Source organism: Somniosus microcephalus, chromosome 7, assembly GCF_052327205.1.
Source record: "Somniosus microcephalus isolate GS21.2 chromosome 7, FLI_Smic_1.0, whole genome shotgun sequence".
NCBI classification, from domain to species: Eukaryota; Metazoa; Chordata; class Chondrichthyes; order Squaliformes; family Somniosidae; genus Somniosus; species Somniosus microcephalus.
The window spans coordinates 91,056,003-91,079,047 of NC_140993.1; the positions used below are offsets into that span (position 1 = coordinate 91,056,003).

General features: G+C 43.8%; 1 protein-coding gene across 6 annotated transcripts in view; it reads right to left on the reverse strand.

Moving 5' to 3' along the window:
- wwp1 (WW domain containing E3 ubiquitin protein ligase 1) overlaps nt 1–23,045 on the reverse strand; it is a 204,733-nt gene that overhangs the window by 80,139 nt on the left and 101,549 nt on the right. For all 6 annotated transcript variants that reach the window (XM_085992735.1, XM_085992736.1, XM_085992737.1 and 3 more), the window contains 3 exons: nt 4,359–4,537; nt 1,840–2,239; nt 41–136 (listed from right to left, as the gene is read on the reverse strand). In XM_085992735.1, the coding sequence (XP_085848861.1) occupies nt 41–136; nt 1,840–2,239; nt 4,359–4,537 (675 nt within the window). The remainder of the gene's footprint in view (nt 1–40; nt 137–1,839; nt 2,240–4,358; nt 4,538–23,045) is intronic.

The following is a 23,045-nucleotide window of genomic DNA, read 5'->3' on the forward strand; positions in this document are numbered from 1 at the left end:
AAACAGGGACATATAAACAATTCAGTCCAATATCGCTCACCCTGGTGGCAAAGGCTGTGGTCTCTCCCATGTTGTAGTTCTTGTGTTGTGATCAACATAATACGTTCTACCATGAGGATCCTTCCTCTGCTCCCACCTTCGGAAAGCGGAATTAATTTAGGAAAGGTTTTATTCAACTAGTTTACAAATACACAAACTGCACACACAACTAGGAGATAGAAAGGGGAGTGGAATGTGTGTTTTAGTGAACAGTAACAGGACTAAACAGATAGCTCTTGCAGAGAGCCAGATGCAATGGGCTCTTATATTCTATAAAATTCCACAAGTATTTGTACAGTATATTTTTTATATTTCCTCTCCTCTTCCCATTTTTAAGTCTCCTGCACCAGTTTTTTCCAGATGACTTACTCCCAAGACTCTGTCAGTATTAATGTTCATTAAAGGGACAAAAAAAGCTGCTGAAGTGGATTCCTCCCTTTGCTTTTAGGAAAACAACCAGCCTTCACTCAGTAATTCCCCCAGTGACAAAATTAAGATCAAGGATGTGGGCCCAAACTCACATCTTCCTTCAACAATGTAACCCATCAACTTCATTGGAACAAATTATAAAATGATTTCACATTTTGATAACTTGCCAGCTTTGTGTTCTTTAAAGCAGTAGTACTGCAACAATACTACTTCAAATTTCTACAAACTTTTATAAATTCACAATTCTCAATACTCATCTTTGATTTAACAGCAAAATACTTACTAGTACAAATGAAGTTTACAACAATAATTTACACTTATGCAATGCCCTTAACATAGTAAAATATCCCAAGGTGCATCATGGGCAGATAGAGGGAAATAGATACTGAGTTTAAGAGTTAGAGCTTTCAATCCAGATTATCAAACCATACACTAGTAGTCTTCAACACTGTAGTACAAATTAAGCTAAATATACTGTGTCAATTTTGGTATTTGAGTTAAAAACAAATTGGCAGGTAGAGTTTTTCCATATTTAAGATGTATGCACATATATGGATATAGTTTTAAATAAAGTAGACCCAAACCTCAGATTATTGGTTAAATGCAACCCTAGATGTGAGTGAACCACATACCAGGAAGGTTCCAGATTCCATTCCTGGTACCTGCTGAGTTTGCGAAATTCAATCAAATGGCAGTTCGAGTAGCACAGCTGGTCGCATGGTTCTCAGACAGGTGGAAGGTGGGAGAAGACAGGGGAAACAAACACAGGGTTCCTATTTTTAACTGCTATCCAGTGAGCCCTACAGTGCACATGTAGATACAAACTGTGGATGCTGAATACTCACTTTCCAGACTAACAAATAAATACCATTCAAACCATACCCTTGCATGAATCACCACCTTAAGAGAGGCATAAGGGGGAGGGGTGGGAATCAGAAAATATAAAATACAAGAGCCTTTATTACAATACTCAAGCATTGCTAAGGCCCAAAAACACACTGAACCAAGAATTACAGAGAATCTACACCCATTACAAAATAGTAAAAATTCTGCAGGTGCATAAGCACAATTTAAAAAAAATTAATATATCTTGAGCGCACCGAGTTCAAATTATTTATAGCTCTGTGAATCTAATTTTTTAAAATAATTTTGTACATCATACACTTTATTTATTTTGGAAAATATGATGCACACATTTTAAAAGCAATGGATAATTCAGAAGTGTCAACTGACTCATGTTACTGTTTAATAAAACTAATTTTAAGACAGAAGTATCAAATTTGGATAAGTTCTTTCCATTAGACTCCAATCCTGTAACAATACTTCTAATGCTAATAGAGAAACAAAGTCAGTCAGTGTTCATGTACTTACCCAGCTGGCAATGGTTCTGTGCTAATGCTGTCTGGCTGCTGTCTAACAGGCCCAGCAGATGCATTTGAAGTTGAATGCCTAGGTTTTCCACTGTCTGCCCCTGTATTGCTTCTGGCAGTAGAGTCCGTAGCTGGGGCTGCTAAAGGAGCGTCAGCAGTTGCGCTGGTTGCTGAAGAAGTTGTGCTATTGCCTGCAGCAGCTGTAGTTGTTTCTGTTATACTTGCTGCAGATATGGAAGGTAAAGTAGTAGTAGTAGTAGTAGTAGTAGTGCAAACCATGGGAGTGGAAGTCTCTGCAGATTCTGTTATAACTCCACTGGCAGATGTCACAGTTATCGTTGGTGAGGATGACGATGATGTTGATGGAGGTGTTGGCGGTGATGGTGGTGGTTCTCCATTTACTAGAACAAAATAAGTAAAATGTTTACAAAATTAGACAACTACCTGTGCATAATCCTGAATTAATTGTGTGCAAAACCCCGAGTTGAACTTCTGACCCCATATGCTCTCTGTCAGAAAGACAGTCTACTTGCACCTGCATAACAAATACTTGCCTTCGCCCCTACCTGAGCCCATCTGCCACTGCAACCCTCATCCTCGCCTTTGTCATATCCAGATCAACTATTCCAATGCGCTCCTGACCAACCTCCCATCTTTCACCCATGTAAACTTCAGCTCGTCCAAAATTCTGCTGTGCATTTTGTATCACGCACTAGGTCCCACTCACCTCTCACCCCTACCCTTGGTGACATACATTAGCCTTCAGTTCCCCAACACTTCAATTTAAAAATCTGATCTTGTGTTTAAATCCCTTCACGGTCTTGCCCCTCCCTAAGATATCATCCTTGTATCTGAAGTAGTACTCTTGTCTGCTCTTCTTTGAATCATTCCATGGGATCTTTTACATCCACCAGAGAGGACTCAGTTTAACATCTCATCAGAAATATGGCACTTATGATAATGCAGCATTCCCTTATTACTGCACTGGAGTGTCACCCGAGATTGAGATTATGTATTCAAGTTTCTGGAGTGGGACTTGAACCCACGACCTTCAGGCTCAGAAGTGAGAATGCTACCACTGAGCCAAAGCTGACAATTATAATTTGCTATGTCCAGGGATCAAAACTTGATATGATAGGGTCGGTTTTAACTCCCTTCATCTGTGGGATTGAGGTGGTAGCACCCTGAAGATTGCAGGGATACATTACTGCCTGCTGCCATTTTACCAAGGGACTCTGGATGGGCAGCCCAGGCATCTGCCTGTTTCAGATGGACGCCTAATTCTATTATACAAGTAGACCTTTGACGAAATTTTGAGGTACCAATGAGCAGACCGTTTTATGCGCATGCTCAATCCACTAGCACTAGGTTTTGAAAGACCTAACCAATGGTCCTTAAAGGGACTGATAAAGGCTGCTCCAAAACCAATTAAGTTTCGAGTTTTTGAAAGATTATTTGTGGAGCCAGGAGGATCATGAATGCTTCTCCTATCGGCCCCCACCCAGTGACACCCATCCACGCACCCCCCCCCCCCCATGCAAATAAAACTACCGACTCAACTCTGCAGAGGTGCTGCCAGATTTACTACACACCCCTATGTCCGTGAGCTCTGGCTCAGCACTCGCATTTCACTGATCAAATATCAATGGGGCCTGGCCCTCACACTGATTGCACCATTTACCCAGGGTTAAAATCGACCCGATACTTCTAGTGCAAATATATAAAAGCCTCCTACACTCTGGGGGCAATTTTAACCCCCAAGGACGGGTGGATTGGGAAGTACAACATTTAAAAATCTCAAATCCGATCCCAACCCGCACACTTCCAAGTTTTAATGGAGGCGGGTCAGGAACCAGGCAACCAATCCCTTCTCAGGAGGCAGGTCAGTCAGTAAAAGCTTTAAAGGAGGTTGCTTGCCTCCATTTTAACAGGTTTTAAATTTAAAACCTGGGGTTCAAGAAACCCAGCAGGTAAAAGGTGGCAGGAAGTTCATTTACAGCACTGCTGGAGTGTTTCCCCCAGGCTCAACAAGCTAACCTCTTTACAGAACTCACAATTGGCTGACCCTCACCCCTCAACCACCCCATCACCGCCCCCGGTCTGAAGAGCCCGACCGGCGATTCCTCCTCCCCTCCCCACGCCAAATGATCTTTTCTTCCCCCCCTCTCTACTCCCCAGTTGCATCCTTGTGTTGCAGGCCTTCCTGCCAGACAGGCAATCAAGCTGGCTGTCGGGCAGGAAACCTGTTGAAAACATTTTTAAAGTCATTCTGCTGTTAATTTCAGGATATCTGGGAATTCCGGGTTTCCCGTCCAGAAATCCTCACCCACTCTCTTCACAGCCCCAAGTAAATATCGAGGCCTTTAAGTATAGTGCCCAAGACTACTCGATGGTCTTAGTATTAAAAACCTAAAGTCCATTTACCTTCCTAAAAGCCATCTCACACTGCTTGTGCATCCTTAATAACCATGCAAGTTTCTCTCTCTCTCGACACTCATCAAACCACCTACAAATTCTTACCAGTACTGCAGGCAGCTTGAGTGGCAGAGCTTTTTGGTGCCGTTGTACTTTTAGGCCTGGCAGCTGCATGACAGGGAGAATGATTGCTCTCTCCATTCATTACCGGAGAACTGGTTGCAGACTGCCGTGAAGAACTTGTTGATGGACTATCTGCACAGTTGGAGGTTTCTGTGTTGGATCTTTAAAAAAATGATATTTCAAGTTAACTCACTAGAAGCTACCACAAATCACACTGCTGTTCAATAAAATTGCTGTTCAAATTATAATTCAGACATCATTCTTCAGTGAATAGTAAAACCTGTAAACACTCAACTTTTTTTCTCCTCTGCCAATTTTCTCCCTTCCTGAAGGTGTTACTCTGTGTACAGTTCCATTATATGTGCTATCCATCCAAGGGAAGTGACTATAGCCAAGTCCAATCCAGTCCTCATCCAACATCCACATGTATGCGCTTCCAGCAGGGTGACTCAATACTGACCAACATTGGGAACTATAGCCAATTTTCCTCTTCCTAATACAAGAAGCTGTAACCAATTATAGTGCCACCATGGCTGTGGTCAGCTAACTCAGCACAGAGTGTGGATCAGTCCTGCAACCTTCCTGGTCTGCATGGCTCACCAACCAGAGCCAGAGGCACCTCTATACATTAATTCAATATTCCCATAATGCCTGAGAAAAATGAATACATTATCCACCAACAGATATTCCATGGTATTGATCATTGTGAGCTGGTGGATACACTTTTTAAAAAATCAGTAGCAGTGGGTATGCCATGTAAAGTAAAGAGTGAGTGCGAGTGTGTGTGGATATACTGAGCCCCCCAGCCCTGCTTCAGACAGCCCTGACATCCAGCGGGATACTCACGTAGGCTATGGGAGTTCATAAAACCCTCCCACCCTATAGAACTAACCACCCAAGGCTGCTTACAGCCACGAAAGGAGCATTCACCTCGCAGCCTGTCAGACTGTTAATCAGCCTATCACACTATTCTGATAGGGAAGCACGTGAAGTTACAAAACAACATTGTATATGTATTCCTTTACTTTTGTATTTAAATTTTGTTCGTTGCCAATTTTAAAGCAAAGAATACACAGAAAGATGGTAAGTAAAATGTACCAATTTGAGGTAGATATCGGATATTTAGCAGTACTGGGGAGGGGGAATGGAGTTAGCTGTATGTCGAGACAGTGCTGGAGATTGACAGACTAGGGTGGGGGTCCTGCAGTTTGATAATTAAACTGAACACATATAGTAAAAACTTACAGCACCAACAGAGCCAATAGTTTCACTGCTTATGAGCATCTTTGCTCGTGAACAAACTCTGCATTCATGCTGACATGTTCTGTTATCCTATATGGATTCTCCATGAGCTGACAGCGGAATATGCACTAGAATAAACCTGTAATCTATTTTGACGATATTTAGATTATCAAGTCCAATTCCCTAATTTTAATATGACTGTGACATGGTATAATAAATCCCAACTTAAAGCTTGATCTCAATTAAAAGAAATCATGTGCTAAACAGTTGTGATTAGAGAATTATTCAGCCAGAAATGCAGGAACTTCATTTTAAAATAAGCTAAGAGGTAATAGATAGAGAAACCCAAGACAAATACAGCTCTGAAACACCATTTTATAGAAATAATAAGTCAAGACAGAACAAGCTAGATAGCAACATCTTGTCATCTTATTTTTCTCTTATGCTATTTATCTAAGGTTAACAGCAATGAACCATCTGTCCACCTAAGTTGGCTATTATCTGTGATGGAATGTCAATCTTCATTGAAAAAAGTACTTTTATTAAATATTATGCTGCATAATAAAATAAAAACGATATTGTTCAAAGTTAAAATATAATTTCCAGTTAAAGGATTTTGTATATAAAGCTTACAAGCCTCTCCCTCCCTAGCCCCTCCAAGCTCAGTCCTACCATTTATGTTCCAAAAACAACCCACAGCCCACCTGGTGCTAGTCATGTCTTCCTTCCTCACTCACCTGTGATTACTATTGATCAAAAAGTCAGCTGTCCTTAGCCCATCCTTCTGGGAAACTGGCATTCTGCTTTTAAAGCATATTTAAAAGCAGATTGCCAGTTTCCCAGTGATGACAGGACTGGCATGGGATAAGCTGTGAGCCAATGATTTTTGAAGTGCGACTGAGAGCGGGAGGACAAGATAAGGAGACAGGACTGGCAGTGGGCGAGCTGCAGATGATTTTTGGAATTGGAAGACTAATCAAGCAAGGGAGAAGGCTTTCCTATGAGATTTTTATGGGGAATAGGGTGGGTCAGATGTGGGCATGGGAGTGAAGCTAGGACTGGTACTGGGCAAGCAGCAAGTAATTTTTGCAGTGGGACCAAGCATGGCTGGGTGAGAGAGGGAGACTTTCCTCAGACTGCTGTGGGTGATAGGGAGTGTTATGGTGCAGGACTGGCCACTGGTTGGCAAGGGGGCGAAGATATGCGGACGATGATAGCCCTGAGGCTTTTATTTCAGGCTCCTGGTGATCAGGAAGCATCAGGGGAGCAAGGAGTTCATTACATAGTTCAAAGGGGTAGGGAATGCAATTAAGTGGGTGGGATGGGGTACTGGTAACGTGAAAGGTTATCAGACATGGCGGGTTCAAGGGAGAATGGAGAAGCGAGCAGCTGAGGGTTACAAGCTGAATTTTCCCTGCATCCACCACTGGAAAACACAGTCTTCAGCCCTTAAGTGCTCCCTTTTACATCACCTACCCCAAAAGAAAGAAAAGAAAAACAGTGAAAGATGCAGAAGGGCACAGAGACAGAACCAAAAAAAATTATCAAGAGTGAAGAAGAGAAAAGTAAGAAAAGGCAAGAGAGAAACAGCAGCAGGAAGATAACAGAGATAGGTAAGAAACTACAGGAAATTGGCTATTACTTGAAGTTTGTTTTTCCCATTCTGCTCCCCAATTTATTAATTCATTTTTGACTGCTGCCATTTAATTTAACATTTTATCCCCATTCTTGCTCGCAGCCTACTCCCCAATTTTGTTTGCATTAAAGCTTTTTTCCATGTTTGTTTGCTGTGTTCTTCATTTGATCTAATGTATGCCAATATTTTTATTTGAAATAGGTAGGTGGTGCTATAGAAAATGTACCTCCTGATTTACTGTATAACTAGAAGTGTGACAGTTTTTCAATAGTGTACTATTGTGGTGTGCTTATTATTGGTATGACAGGGGCTGATTGTTGGTGTGTGTTTTGGATAAGCTGTGCTGTAATATTCATCATAACCTTTCATTTTTGCAAGTGAGTGGTCAAGCATTTGGTTGTGTTGGTTTAGTTTTCTTATTGCAAATGCATGGTGTCTAACAAAAACAGTAACACATTTTACTGTAATTTAAGGTCTCCAGTTTAGTCTATTAATTTGTAATCTCCAGGTCATTATAATACAGGTAGACTACCCTTTATCCGGACTTCCGAAAACCGAAACCCTCTAAAAACCGAAGGTTTTTTCGTTCAGCGTAAGTCGTGCGTACGAACGAAAAAACCTTCGGTTTTTAGAGGGTTCCAGTTTTGGAAGTTCGGATAAAGGGTAAGTCGTGCGCACGACCCCCCGCCGGCCCCGACAACCGCCGACCCCCCCGCGGACCCCGACAACCGCCGACCCCCCCCGCGGACCCCGCCGGCCCCGACACCCCCGCGGACCCCGCCGACCCCCCCGCGGACCCCGCCGACCCCGACAACCGTCGACCCCCCCCGGCCCCGACTGACTTACGCTGAGCGTCAGCGTAAGTCGTGCGCACGACCCCCCCGCGGACCCCCGCCGACCCACCTTCCGAAATCTGAAATTCTCCTTTATCCGAAACTCGGCTGGTCCCGAGGTTTTCGGATAAAGGATAGTCTACCTGTATTATTATTCTGTTGTCACTGTTTTAAGGATTGCTGTCATCACTTTCTTTGGGAACACAGAGAAGACTTTATAGATCTTGAAACCCCACGTACAATGCAGCTGTTTACATCTAACTCAGGGTTGTATATATTTATTGCTTTGTTGGATTTTTGTTCTGTTCAAAAGAAAATATTCAATAAAAATAATTGTCACCAAAAGCAAATGATTGGTAAGAGCATTCTTTAAAAAAGGCCAAGTATGCAAAATCCAAACCTTATTGGCAGGCATACTCCATGAGAATTCTCCCTGCTTAACATCAGTGCAGAATTACTGCTCCATTTCCCTTGAATTATTTCTTCAGCACTTATAGAAAAACTCTTCAACTAAAAGATTGTTAGAAGTTAAGGATGTGGAACAACGTGGTGGCCAAGTACTTTAGACCAATAATATTTTACACCATAGTTGCTCTCACTTTTAACTCCAACCATGAATAAACATGAACCTTCATGTATATACCAGCCTAAAAAAACACTGCAATGCAATTTTGCAATAGCTGCCAGACTATGAACAATTTAACATGAAACAAAGATAATAAGAACACAGGAACAGGAGTAGCATATTTAACCCCTCAAGCCTATTCCGTCATTCAATGAGATCATGGCTGATCTGCAACCTAACTCCATATACCCGCCTTTGGCCCATATCGTTTAATAACTTTGGTTAACAAAAAGCTATCAATCTCTGATTAAAAATTAACAGCTGATCTAGCATCAATTGCCGTTTGCGGTAGAGTTTCAAACTTCTACCACCCCTTGTGTGTAAAAGTGTTTCCTAATTTCACTCCTGAAAGGTTTAGCTCTAATTTTTAGGCAATAGCCCCTAGTTCTTGACTCCCCAGCCAGCGAAAATATTTTCTCTCTATCTACCCTATCTGATCCCCTTAATATCTTGAAAACCGATCAAATCACCCCTTAACCTTCTAAATTCCAGGGGATACAAGCCTAGTTTGTGTAATCTCTCCTCATAATTTAACCTCTGGAATCCAGGTATCATTCTGGTAAATCTACACTGCACGCCCGCCAAGGCCACTACAGGAAACTTTGTGCTATCCGGCACCCACGGGACCGAGCTGCTGCCATTGCCTGAAAAGTGCCGTACTCTCCAGAGTTAATGTTGAGAGATACGGAGATTCTTATCTCTGTATTTGACAACAAACACTGTTGCTTAGCAACAGCTTCTAAACACTCGGGTGTGGCCCTAAAGCTCTGTAGCTGAAGTTGTTGCTATAGCTACAGACCTTGCACAGCTTGACTGTTCAAACAAAGCAAAAAAACAAACAAAAAGAATAAAAAACGGCTGCTGATTTTTGCCGGTGGCTCCAGATTGCCGGATAGCTCACCTCCGGATAGCACAAAGTTTCCTGTATATCCTTCCTAAGGTGTGGTGCCCAGAACTGCTCACAGTACTCCAGGTGTGGTCTAAGCAGGGTTTTGTATAGCTGTAGCATAACTACTACCCACTTGTATTGTAGCCCTCTAGATATAAAGGCCAGCATTCCATTAGCCTTTTTGATTATTTTCTGTACCTGTTCATGACATTTTAATTATCTATGTACCTGGACCCCCAAGTCTCTTTGGACCTCCACTGTTTTTAGCCTTTCAGCTACCCTGTTCTATCCTTTTTAGGTCCAAAGTAGATGTCCTCACATTTGCCTACACTGAAATCTATTTGCCACAGTTTTGCTCATTCACTTAATCTATCAACATCTCTGTCATTTTATGCTTTCATCTACACTGCCTGCAATGCTGCCTATCTATGTGTCATCGGCAAATTTGGATATGTGGCTTTCTATCCCATCATCAAAGTCGGTAATAAATACTGTGAATAGTTGAGGCCCCAACACAGATCCTTGCGGGACACCACTAGTCACATCCTATCAATTAGAGTACCTGCCCATTATCAATTCCATGGGCTTCACCCTTAGTTAACAGTCTCTTATGGGACTCTATCAAATGCCTTCTGGAAGTCCATATAGAAAAAAAGAAAGACTTGCATTAATATAGCGCCTTTCACAACCACCGAACATCTCAAAGCTCTTTACAGCCAATGAAGTACAGGAAACTCTCTTTTAACCGGCACCTAAATATCCGGAAATCTCTTTTAACCGGCAAAATTCAGGAGTAGGTTCAGGTAAGTTTTACTATATATTAGTGGCCGTGTAACCGAGGTTCCTGGATCTGTGGCTGTGTAACCGGGGCTCCTGCATCTTTGGCCGTGTAACCGGGGCTCCTGCACAAGTGCCGTGTAACCGGGACTCCTGCACAAGTGCCGTGTAACCGGGACTCCTGCACAAGTGCCGTGTAACCGGGGCTCCTGCACCTGCGGCCGTGTACGGGGCTCTCGTACCTTGGTAAGTATACCTCTCTGTAATCCGGACTTTTCGATCAACCGGCACCACGCCGGTCCCATCAGTGCCGGATAAAAAAGAGTTTCCTGTACTTTTGAAGTGGAGTCACTGTTGTAATGTGGGAAAATAACATCCACAGACATTTCCCCTGTCCACTACTTTAGTCACCTCTTCAAAACATTCAATCAATCAGATTTGTCAGGCCTGTCCTACCTTTTACAAATCTATGCTGGCTCTCTTTGATCAGCTGAAAATTTTCACCGTCACCCTATCCTTAATTATAGAATCTAGCAATTTCCCAACAACAGATGTTAGGCTAACTGGTCTATAATTCCCTGGTTTCCCCCTCTCACCATTCTTAAATAGCGGAGTGACATGCGCAATTTTCCAATCTAAAGGAATGGCTCCTGAATCAGGGAACTTTGGAAGATTATAGTTAGGGCATCTGCAATGTGCTCACCTACTTCCTTTAAAACCCTGGGATGGAAACCATCTGGGCCAGGGAATTTGTCACTCTTTAGTACCATTATTTTCTTCATTACTGTTATTTTACTTACATTAATTTTATTGAGTCCTTATCCCTGATTCAATATTAGTTTCCTTGGGATTTCCAGCATGCTCTTCCTCTAACTGAAAATACTGACGCAAAGTAATTATTCAACATGTCCGTCATTTTCCTTATTATCATTGGCAATATCACAGTTATCAGTTTTCAAGGGGCCAGCATTGCTCTTGACCACTGTCTTTTACCTAACATAATTGTATAAATTTTTGTATTGACTTTGATATCCCTTGCAAGTTTCTTTTCATACTCTCTTTTTGTAGCTCTATCTGTTTTGTCACCCTTTGCTGTTCTTCGTATCTTTCCCATTCGCCAGGATCTGTGTTGCATTTTTGCACGCTTTTTCTTTTAGTTTTATTTGGTCTTTTACCCCTTTAGTTGTTTATGGCTGTTTTTTTTGGCAAGTAATCCTATATATGTTCTCAGCAACTGAAAAACCATCACAATTGTGCATTCCTAACATCATCTTCACCAATTCTGAAGTCTAATGCTCAAAATGTGAGGAAAACTGAAATGCTTCACCCTTACGCTTTCATTAATTGTCCAGCCTTTGGCCCTCCATTCACCATGACATTTCTGCAGCTACTGACCTGCTCAACCACACCCTCACCACCACCTTTGATGTCCTAGTCCCGATTAAAACAATTACTCTCTCTCACCCTGGCAGTTCCCCCTGGTACGGCCCTCATCTTCTCTCCATCAAGTTCAAGGGACACAGACTTGAACAGATATGGCTGACAATTGGTTTAGCCATTCACTGCCAGATCTGGCTGGACCACATAAAGCATTATCGGGTCCTGCTCTCATCTGCCAAAATTGCTCACTATTCCAGAATCATTCTGGAATGCAAAGATAAACCCCGGCCCCTATTCTCCACTGCTAACCGTCTTCTTAAACCCCTCTCCCGGTCTCCTTCACCCTCACCTCTGACAACAAGTGTCAGGAGCTCATGGACTTCTTTGTCTCTAAGATTGAGACCATCTGTTCAGCTGCCTCTGCCACTTCCCTTCCTTCCCCTAGCCAACTGGGCCAAACTTCCTCTAAGGTCCCCCCTGCCCTAGCCCTGAACTCACACCTTTCGCCAGTTTCTCTCCGATCTCCACTCATGACCTCTCTGCGCTCATCTTGTCCATGAGATCCTGCTCCCTCCACCATATTCCCACCAAACTGTTGACCACCCAACTTCCTTTTCTGGTTCCCATGTTAGCTGATATTGTTAACTGTTCTCACTCCTCAGGTACTGGTCCACTCGCCCTCAAATCTGCCATCACCTCTCTCCTCAAAAAAAACTCTTGCTCCCTCTGTCTTTGCAAACTACTGCCCCATCTCCAACCTCCCTTTCCTCTCCAAAGTCCTTGAACGTGTTGTCGCCTCCCAAATCCGTGCCCATCTTTCCTGCAATTCCATGTTTAAATCCCTCCAATCAGGTTTCTGCCTTTGCTACAGTACCAAAACGGCTCTCATCAAAGTCACGTGACATCCTTTGTGACGGTGACAAAGGTAAACTATCCCTCCCCGTCCTTCTTGACTTGTCTGCAGCCTTTGACACAGTTGACCACTCCATCCTTCTCAAACGCCTTTCCAGCTGGGTGGGGCTGCACACACCTGGTTCCATTCTTATCTATCTAAGCGTAGCCAGAGAATCACCTGCAACGCCTTCTCTTCCCACTCCTGCATCGTTACCTCTGTTGTCCCCCAAGGATCTATCCTTGGCCCCCTCCTATTTCTCATCTACATGTTGCCCCTTGGCGACATCATCCAAAAACACTGTCAGTTTCCAAATGTACGCTGACGACACCCAGCTCTACCTCACTACCACTTCTCTCGACCCCTCCACGGTCTCTAAATTGTCAGACTGCTTGTCCGACATCCAGTTCTGAATGAGCAGAATTTTTCTCCAATTAAATATTGGGAAGACCGAAGCCATTGTTTTCGGCCCCACCGCAAACTCTGTTCCCTAGCCACTGACTCCATCCCTCTCCTAATATTTGTCTGAGGCTGAACCACACTGTTCGCAACCTTGGGGTCATATTTGACCCTGAAATGAGCTTCCGACCACATATCGGCAGCATAACTAAGACCGCCTATTTCCACCTCCGTAACATCGCCCGTCTCCACCCTTGCCTCAGCTCATCCGTTGCTGAAACCCTCATCCATGCCTTTGTTACCTCTAGTCTTGACTATTCCAACGCACTCCTGGCAAGCCTCCCACATTCTACCCTACGTTAACTTGAGGTGATCCAAAACTCGGCTGCTTGTGTCCTAACTCGTACCAAGTCCCGCTCACCCATCACCCTTGTGCTCACTGACCTATATTGGATTCCGGTTAAGCAACGCCTTGATTTCAAAATTCTCATCCTTGTTTTCAAATCCCTCCATGACCTCGACCCTCCCCATCTCTGCAATCTCCTTCAGCCCCACAACCACCACCCCCCACAAGAGATATTTGCGCTCCTCTAATTCTGCCTCTTGAGCATCCCTGATTATAATTGCTCAACCTTTGGTGCCCACGCCTTCTGTTGCTTAGGCCCTAAGCTCTGGGATTCCCTGCCTCTCCGCCAGCTACCTCTCTTTCCTCATTTAAGATGCTCCTTGAAACCTACCTCTTTGACCAAGCTTTTGGTCACCTGCCCTAATTTCTCCTTATGTGGCTCGGTGTCAAATTTTTTGTCTTATAATACTCCTGTGCAGCGCCTTGGGACGTTTTACTATGTTAAAGGTGCTATATAAATACAAGTTGTTGTTGCTGTTATTATTAATAGAAAAAGTTCTTAATGGAATTTTTTAACATATAATTTTCAAATATTTTGTAGTAAAAATCAGAAAATTTTCCCCACTGTATATTTTACAGTGATCTCGACCACTGCGCAACAAAATAAACCCATTCCATCATCACGGCAGCTGCAATGTACAACAGCTAACAATATGTGGCATTCCATTGCTACAATCGGCATTCCTAATTTAAACAGCACATTTGATCATGCAACGGGCTACAGCAACCTTTTTTGTTGCTCTATCCATGTTCAAATTAAAACAAAACTTGTTTCTCTAGTTCACAGCACAGGCTTTTCTAGTGTTCCAAATTACAGGGAGTGGTCCAGTTACAATGCTATTAAAAGTAAGTTTTTCAAACTAGGGTACACAGACCCTTGGGAACCCCCGAGATCACAAGATTTCTGTTTTTTTCCCCTGTATTTGTTGACTTACTAGCACATCATTTCCGTTGCTGCACGAAAGCTGCAATAAGACTGTTTTCCCAGGAGTAGGTGACACTGTCTTTTGATTAGTGCAGAGGTTCTCTAGGAATGAGTCAATTTTTGCTGAATAGTGTGTTATTATTTGCAAGGGGTCATCACACATAAAAATTCAAAGTCCACTATTTTAAAAATAAAAACCAAAAAAAGTGTCCTTCTTGCTGCCCGCACTGTAAAAAAAAAAAAAAAAAAATATTGAAATTGAATTACTGGCTATTTACTGAGCTGTATTTCTGTAGACGGTCCTTTGTGTTTGCTAGTTCTCAGCCTTGTTGCTACTCCCATGAAGCTCATTCCATGATCTGCCCTGCTCTCTCACCTGTTCCAGGATGAGGAAAAATTAGCTTCAAGCTACTGGAGGTAGAGTTTATAAAAATTCTTAACAAAGAGTGAAATCACTATGTAAATTTTAATAAGCAACCTGCCTTTAACCTAAAGAAATAAATGATGAAATGGGAGCAGAAAAAACCCACCTGTACAGAAACAACTAAACAATGTCAGAAGCAGAATAATAAAGAAGCAAAGGTATAGACAGACACAAATCGGTTGAAAGAGGTTGAGGAAGATCAACGGTTCAATAAAGACCAAAACTGGAGAAAATAAAATAAATACACTTAATAGGGAAACACAGATATTTGTAAAATGGAGAAAACCAACAGGCAAATAAACATGTTAATGATACAAACAGTAAGATAAAAAGGAAACAAGGACACAGAAGAAAATTAAAATGACCAAGTTAAACGGTAAATAAAAAGGACTCCCCTTGTGTAGCCAAGCCATACAGGCCTGGAAGGTCCCAGAGTTAATTTTCAGTCTCGGGTGAATTATGTAGGATTATACATGGCGTTCTCTGATCTCAGTTAGATAGGGTTAGGGATGCTAGAACTGCCCTCAGTGCCCCAGGGTTAGGTAGAGGAGCATTACTAATGGACCGCTACATCAGTAAGAAATCAATTATTTTAGGAGAGGAAGATTATGGACAGTCTCCCACCTTCACTTCTCAACTGGTATAACAGGTACCTCTGCGGTCTTAAATCCACTGGCTGTAAAACTAAATGCATATGGCTTTCAACTACCCAGTTGCCAAGTGCCATATTTGCCTGAAACACTTCAAACTGTACCACCTTTCCCTGTCCAAAACTGCTTACAATTCCAAGGTCATCACAGAGGCCAGGCAGAGCTCCAGCATCTTCACCACCACAAACTAACTACCATTCAGTTTTCCCTCCTTCACATACACAAACACACACACACACACTCATCCTCATCTCAGGTTCTAAATGGGAGAAAATCATGGACTTCATGACCAAAGTCAAAGCCATCTGAACAGCCTTCACTGATTTTCAAATTCCCCTACAACCTCAACTACTCTCCAACCAAGTTCTCACCTACTCTGTTCTCTAGTGTTTCTCCATCTCCCCCTGAACAGACATCTCAGTCATGAAGCCTGCTGCTTTGATTCTCTCACATGGGAGCTACTGACTACCAAATTAACCCCATAAGAACATAAAAAATAGGAGCAGGAGTAGGCCATTCAGCCCTTCGAGCCTGCTCCACCATTAAATATCATGGCTGATCTTCTACCTCAACTCCACTTCCCTGCACTGTCTCCATATCCCTGGATTCCCCTAATATCCAAAAATCTATCGATGTCTGACTTGAATATACTCAATGACTGGGCCTCCACAGCCCTCTGGGGTAGAGAATTCCAAAGATTCACCACCCTCTGAGTGAAGAAATTTCTCCATCTCAGTCCTAAATGGCCGACCCCTTATTCTGAGACTGTGACCACTGGTTCTAGACTCCCCAGCCAGGTGAAACATCCTCCCTGCATCTACCTTGTCAAGTCCTGTAAGAATTTTGTATGTTTCAATGAGATCATCTCTCATTCTTCTAAACTCTCGAGAATATAGGCCTAGTCTACTCAATCTCTCCTCATAGGACAATCCCCCATCCCAGGAATCAGTCTGGTGAACCTTCGTTTGCACTCCCTCTATGGCAAGTATATCCTTCCTTAGGTAGAGACCAAATCTGTACACAATACTCCAGGTGTGCTCTCACCAGGGCCCCATATAATTGCAGTAAGATGTCTTAACTCTTGTGCTCAAATCCTCTTGTAATAAAGGCCAACATACCATTTGCTTTCTTAATTACTTGCTGTACCTGCATGTTAACTTTCAGTGATTCGTGTACAAGGGCACCCAGGTCCCTCTGAACACCAACATTTCCCAATCTCCCACCATTTAAAAAATACTCTGCTTTTCTATTTTTCCCACCAAAGTGGATAACTTCACATTTCTCCACATTATATTCCATTTGCCATGTTCTTGCCCACTCACTTAGCCTGTCTATATCCCCTTGAAGCCTCTTTGCATCCTCCTCACAATTTACATTCCCACCCAGCTTTGTATCATCAGTAAACTTGGATATACTGTATTACATTTGGTCCCCTCATCCAATTCACTGATGTAGATTATGAATAGCTGAGGCCTAAGTAGTAATCCTTGTGGTACCCCACTAGTTACAGCCTGCCAACCCGCAAGTGACCCGTTTATTCCTACTCTCTGTTTGCTGTCCGTTAACCAATCCTCAATCCATGCTAGTATATTACCCCCACTCCCATGAGCCCTAATTGTATTTAATAACCTCTTGTGTGGCACCTTATCGAATGCCTTCTGAAAATCCAAATACATCACATCAACTGGTTCCCCCTTATCTATTCTGCTAGATATAACCTCTAAAAACTCTAACAGGTTCGTCAAACACAATTTCCCTTTCATAATTCCGTGTTGACTCTGCCCGATATTATTTTCTAAGTGCCCTGTTACCACGTCCTTAATAATATATTCTAGCATTTTCCCTGTTTGCTGACATTATCAATCTTTCTCTATACTAGGGAACTGTACCCGCCTTCCTTAAGAAACACACCATTAACCCTTCCAATCTCTCCAACTACCACCTGATCTCCAACCTTTCCTTTGTCTCCAAAGACCTGGAGTGTGCCTTTTTCTTGCAACTAAAATCCTACCACTCAGTGTAAAACCCTCCTTATTCGTAAACTCTCCAATCTGGTTTCTACCCCTCTAACAGTACTAACTGTACCATCTTCAACCAGAAGTGCTAAGATGATGATCCATATCGGCCTCCTCTCGAGATCCCCACCATCATAGAAGCCAGTCTTCAGCCAATTCGATTCGCTCCATGTGATATCAAAAAACGGCTGAGCGCACTGCATACAGCAAAGGCTATGGGCGCCAACAACATTCCGGCTGTCGTGCTGAAGACTTATGCTCCAGAACTAGCCACGCCTCTAGTTAAGCTGTTCCAGTACAGCTACAACACTGGCATCTACCCGACAATGTGGAAAACTGCCCAGATGTTCTGTCCACAAAAAGCAGGACAAATCCAATCCGGCCAATTACCACCCCATCAGTCTACTCTCAACCATCAGTAAAGTGATGGAAGATGTGGTCGACAATGCTATCAAGCCCCTGGACAGCACTGCAGGAGTTCCTCAGGACAGTGTCCTAGGCCCAACCATCTTCAGCTGCTTCATCAATGACCTTCCCTCCATCATAAGGTCAGAAGTGGGGATGTTCACTGATGATTGCACAGTGTTCAGTTCCATTCGCAACTCCTCAGATAATGTTGCATGCAGCAAGACCTGGACGACATTCAGGCTTGGGCTGAGAAGTAGCAAATAACATTCATGCCACACAAGTGCCAGGCAATGACTATCTCCAACAAGTGAGAGTCTAACCACGTTGACATTCAACGGCATTACCGTCGCCATATTCCCCACCATCAACATCCTGGGGGTAACCATTGACCAGAAACTTAACTGGACCAGCCACATAAATACGGTGGCAACAAGAGCAGGTCAGAGGCTGGGTATTCTGCAGCGAGTGTCTCACCTCCTTACTCCCCAAAGCTTCTCCACCATCTACAAGGCACAAGTCAGGAGTGTGCTGGAATACTATCCACTTGCCTGGATGAGTGCAGCTCCAACAACACTCAAGAAGCTTGATACCATCCAGGACAAAGCAGCCCGCTTGATTGACACCTCATCCACCATCTTAAACATTCACTCCCTCCACCACTGGCGTACCGTGGCTGCAGTATGTACCATCTATAAAATGCACTGCAGCAACTCACCAAGGCTTCTTTGGCTACACCTCCCAAACCCGCGACTTCTACCACCTAGGAGGACAAGGGCAGCAGGTGCATGAGAACATCATCACCTGCAAGTCCCCCTCCAAGTTACACACCATCCTGACTTGGAATTACATCACTGTTCTTTCATTGTTGCTGGGTCAAAATCCTGGAACTCCCTCCCTAACAGCACTGTGCGAGTACCTTCACCACACAAACTGCAGCGGTTCAAGAAGGTGGCTCATCAGCACCTTCTCATGGGCAATTAGGGATGAGCAATAAATGCTGGCCTTGCCAGCGACACCCACATCCCATGATCGAATAAAAAAAATATGATTACATTAGTCAAAGTCACCAACAACATCTTGTGCGACTGCAGCCCTGGCTCTCTGTCTCTACTCATCCTCCTCAACCTCTTGGCCATCTTGAACACTGTTGGCCATTCCATTGCAGCTCAGACATTGGCACGTGTGAATCAGACTGTGAGTTAGAGGGGTTGGCACGTGGTGAAACATCGAGCATGTTGCTAGGCAGAATTGAAAGGGGCTTTGAAAGAGTCACTCATCGACTACAGTTTTCTCTCCTGCAGATAGTGGAATTGCTGCGTCTCAGCCCATGGGAGTGTCAGTGACTTGATGGGAGCGACACGTGCTGGTCTCTCCGAGTGTGGTTCCTCCTTCGTTAGCTCCTCTGCAATACCCACAATCGTGCCAGAAAGTCAGCTGCGCCAGACTACCCTGGCAGCAGCCGAGGAGCAACAGTCTGAAACCAATATGACAGTCTCACAGTAACGTAAAGCTAATCAAAAGATTTTTCAAGGTCCTCATGCAGTTTTTCATATTCTGGTAACTTCCAACGCCATGATTTGTCACGTTGAATTCCTGGCTCCCTCCATCACATTCCACAATGTTGTATTGTGCATCCTGAAACTGCAGCTACAGTGAAATGAAACCCTTTTCTAATCGAGTACACTTATCCAACAACAACAACTTGTATTTATATAGCACCTTTAACGTAGTAAAACGTCCCAAGGCACTTCACAGGAGTATTAGAAGACAACAAATTTGACACCGAGCCACATAAGGAGAAATTAGGGCAGGTGACCAAAAGCTTGGTCAGAGGTAGGTTTTAAGGAGCGTCCTAAATGAGGAAAGAGAGGCGGAGAGTCAGGGAATTCCAGAGCTTAGGGCCAAAGCAACAGAAGGCACAGCCACCAATGGTTGAGTGATTATAATCAGGGATGCTCAAGAGGGCAGAATTAGAGGAGCACAGATATCTCTGGGGGTTGTGGGGCTGAAGGAGATTACAGAGATGGGGAGGGGCGAGGCCATAGAGGGATTTGAAAACAAAGATGAGAATTTTGAAACATAGAAACATAGAAGATAGGAGCAGGAGTAGGCCATTCGGCCCTTCGAGCCTGCTCCGCCATTCAATGAGATCATGGCTGATCATCCAAATTCAGTGCCCTGTCCCTGCCTTCTCCCCATATCCCTTGATCCCTTTAGCCTTAAGAAATATATCCAACTCTTTCTTGAATATATTTAATGAACTGGCCTCCACCGCCCTCTGTGGCAGAGAATTCCACAGGTTCACCACTCTCTGGGTGAAGAAATTCCTCCTCATTTCAGTCCTAAATGGCTTACCCCTTATCCTTAGACTATGACCCCTGGTTCTGAACTCCCCGGCCATCAGAAACATCCTTCCTGCATCTAGTCTGTCCAGGCCTGACAGAATTTTATAGGTTTCGATGAGATCCCCTCTCAATCTTCTAAACTCCAGTGAGTATAAGCCCAATCGACACAATCTCTCCTCATACGTCATTCCTGCCATCCCAGGTATCAGCCTGGTGAATCTTTGCTGCACTCCTTCCATGGCAAGAACGTCCTTCCTCAGGTAAGGCGACCAAAACTGCACACAATACTCAAGGTGCGGTCTCACCAAGGCCCTGTACAACTGCAGCAAGACATCCTTGTTCTTGTACTCGAACCCTCTTGCTACGAAGGCCAACACACCATTTCCCTTCTTAACCGCCTGCTGCACCTGCATGCTTACCTTCAGCGACTGGTGCACAAGAACACCCAGGTCTCTCTGCACTTCCCCTTCTCCCAATCTATTGCTATTCAAATAATAATCTGCCTTCCTGTTTTTGCCACCAAAGTGGATAACCTCACATTTATCCACATTATAGTGCATTTGCTAATTTTTCTGCCCAATCACCCAACCTGTCCAAATCGTACTGGAGTTTCATGACATCCTCCTCACAGCTTACCCTCCCACCCAGCTTTGTGTCGTCTGCAAATTTGGAGATATTACATCCAATTCCCTCGTCCAGATCATTAATATATATTGTGAACAGCTGGGGTCCTAGGACCGATCCTTGCGGTACCCCACTAGTCACTGCCTGCCACTCGGAAAACGACCCGTTTATTCCAACTCTTTGCTTTCTGTCCGCCAACCAGTTCTCTATCCAAGTCAATACCTTGCCCCCAATCCCATGTGCCTTAATTTTGCACGCTAATCTCTTATGTGGGATTCCTTAACCGGTAGCCAATGTAGATCAGCAAGCACAGGGGTGATGGGCGAACGGGACTTGGTGCGAGTTAGGACACAGGCAGCCGAGTTTTGGATCATCTCAAGTTTACGTAGGGTAGAATGTGGGAGGCCAGCCAGGAGTGCGTTGGAATAGGCAAGTCTAGAGGTAACAAAGGCATGGATGAGGGTTTTAGCAGCAGATGAACTGAGGCAAGGGCGGAGACGGGCAATGTTCCGGAGGTGGAAATAGGCAGTCTTAGTTATGCTGCAGCTGTGTGATCGGAAGCTCATTTCAGGGTCAAATATGACACCAAGGTGGTGAACATCCAGAAATAAAGACCCTATTTTTCTACATAGCCATATTGCTGCCATGCTGAGTTCAGGTGATTTACCTGTGTGAAAAAGTAGAAGAAACATCAAAAGTAATTCAATAGAAATGATTTAATTTAAAACTAATAAACACTATTCTCACTGAAAGAAACACAATTGCACCGCTCCTGTATGGCAGCAGGTTTCACTGGTGTCTCTGAAACTCAGCACAACCCACATTACAATTGCACGGGGTCATAACTGCATAGTAGGACTCTGACTTTTGACTATTTATAAGGCTCTCGTCTGCTTGTCTGCGGCAACGCACTCCTGATTGGCCTCCCACATTTCACCCTACATAAACTTGAGGTCATCCAAAACTCAGCTGCCCGTGTCCTAACTCGCACCAAGTGCCGTTCACCCATCACCCCTGTGCTCACTGACCTACACTGGCTCCCGGTTAAACAGCGCCTCGATTTCAAAATTCTCATCCTTGTTTTCAAATCCCTCCATGGCCTCGCCCCTTCCTAGCTCTCTAACCTCCTTCAGCAGCCCCCCCCCCCCCCGAGATGTCTGCGCTCCTCTAATTCTGCCCTCGAGGATCCCCGATTATAAATCGCTCAACCTTTGGTGGCCATGCCTTCTGTTGCCTAGGCCCCAAGCTCTGGAATTCCCTGCCTAAACCTGTCCGCCTCGCTACCTCTCTTTCCTCCTTTAAGGCGCTCCTTAAAACTTACCTCTTTGACCAAGCTTTTGGTCACCTGCCCTAATTTATCCTTACGTGGACCGGTGTCAAATTTTTTGTCTTAAAATACCCCCATGCAGTGCCTTGGGATGTTTTACTAAGTTAAAGGCACTATATAAATACAAGTTGTTGTTGTTGAATACCTCTGATGCCTCACGAAACACGGGAGCACATCACAAATACGAAGGTAAGGACACGGCAGTGCGGTGGTCCTACTCCAAACACTGTGCACCTTGGACTTTTGTGGGCTGTATCCTTGACTGGTAAATTCAGAAATTGAGAGGTCTGCACGTGCAGCTTCTCAAACTAGGGGTTTTTTCAGCATAGCAAATGTGTTGACATAGAAGGGAAAAAGAAAAGGAACAGAGAGTGTCAGCATGGTAACAACAGAAAATGCTGGAAAAACTCAGCAGGCCAGGCAACATCCGTGGAGAGAAAATAGAGTCAAAGTTTTGGGTGAAAACCCCGTTGTCAAGACTAAAGAAGCACAGGAAATGAAATGGATTAAGAGGCCAGGCTGGGAGAGAACAAAAGAGAAGGAGACATTAAGAGGTATTCAAAATGAGACGAGATGGTGATAGGACTAGTGGAGACAAAAGACGGCTCTATGTCAGCATGGTGGTGGGCGGCAGCTTCTGATTTTAATATCACTAATTAAAGACAGTTTAATAGGTAGAACCTAATTAAGAAACGCCATAAAATAACTTGCACATATATAGCACCTTTACCATAATAAAGCACCTCAAGGCACTTTACATAGCAGAGTGCGGAACCAGGAAGATTCCAAAAAGTTGAGAGAGATAACTGAATATACAGTCAAAAAGACAGGTTTTGAGGAGGCTTTAAAAAGGTGTAGCGAGAAGTAGCCAT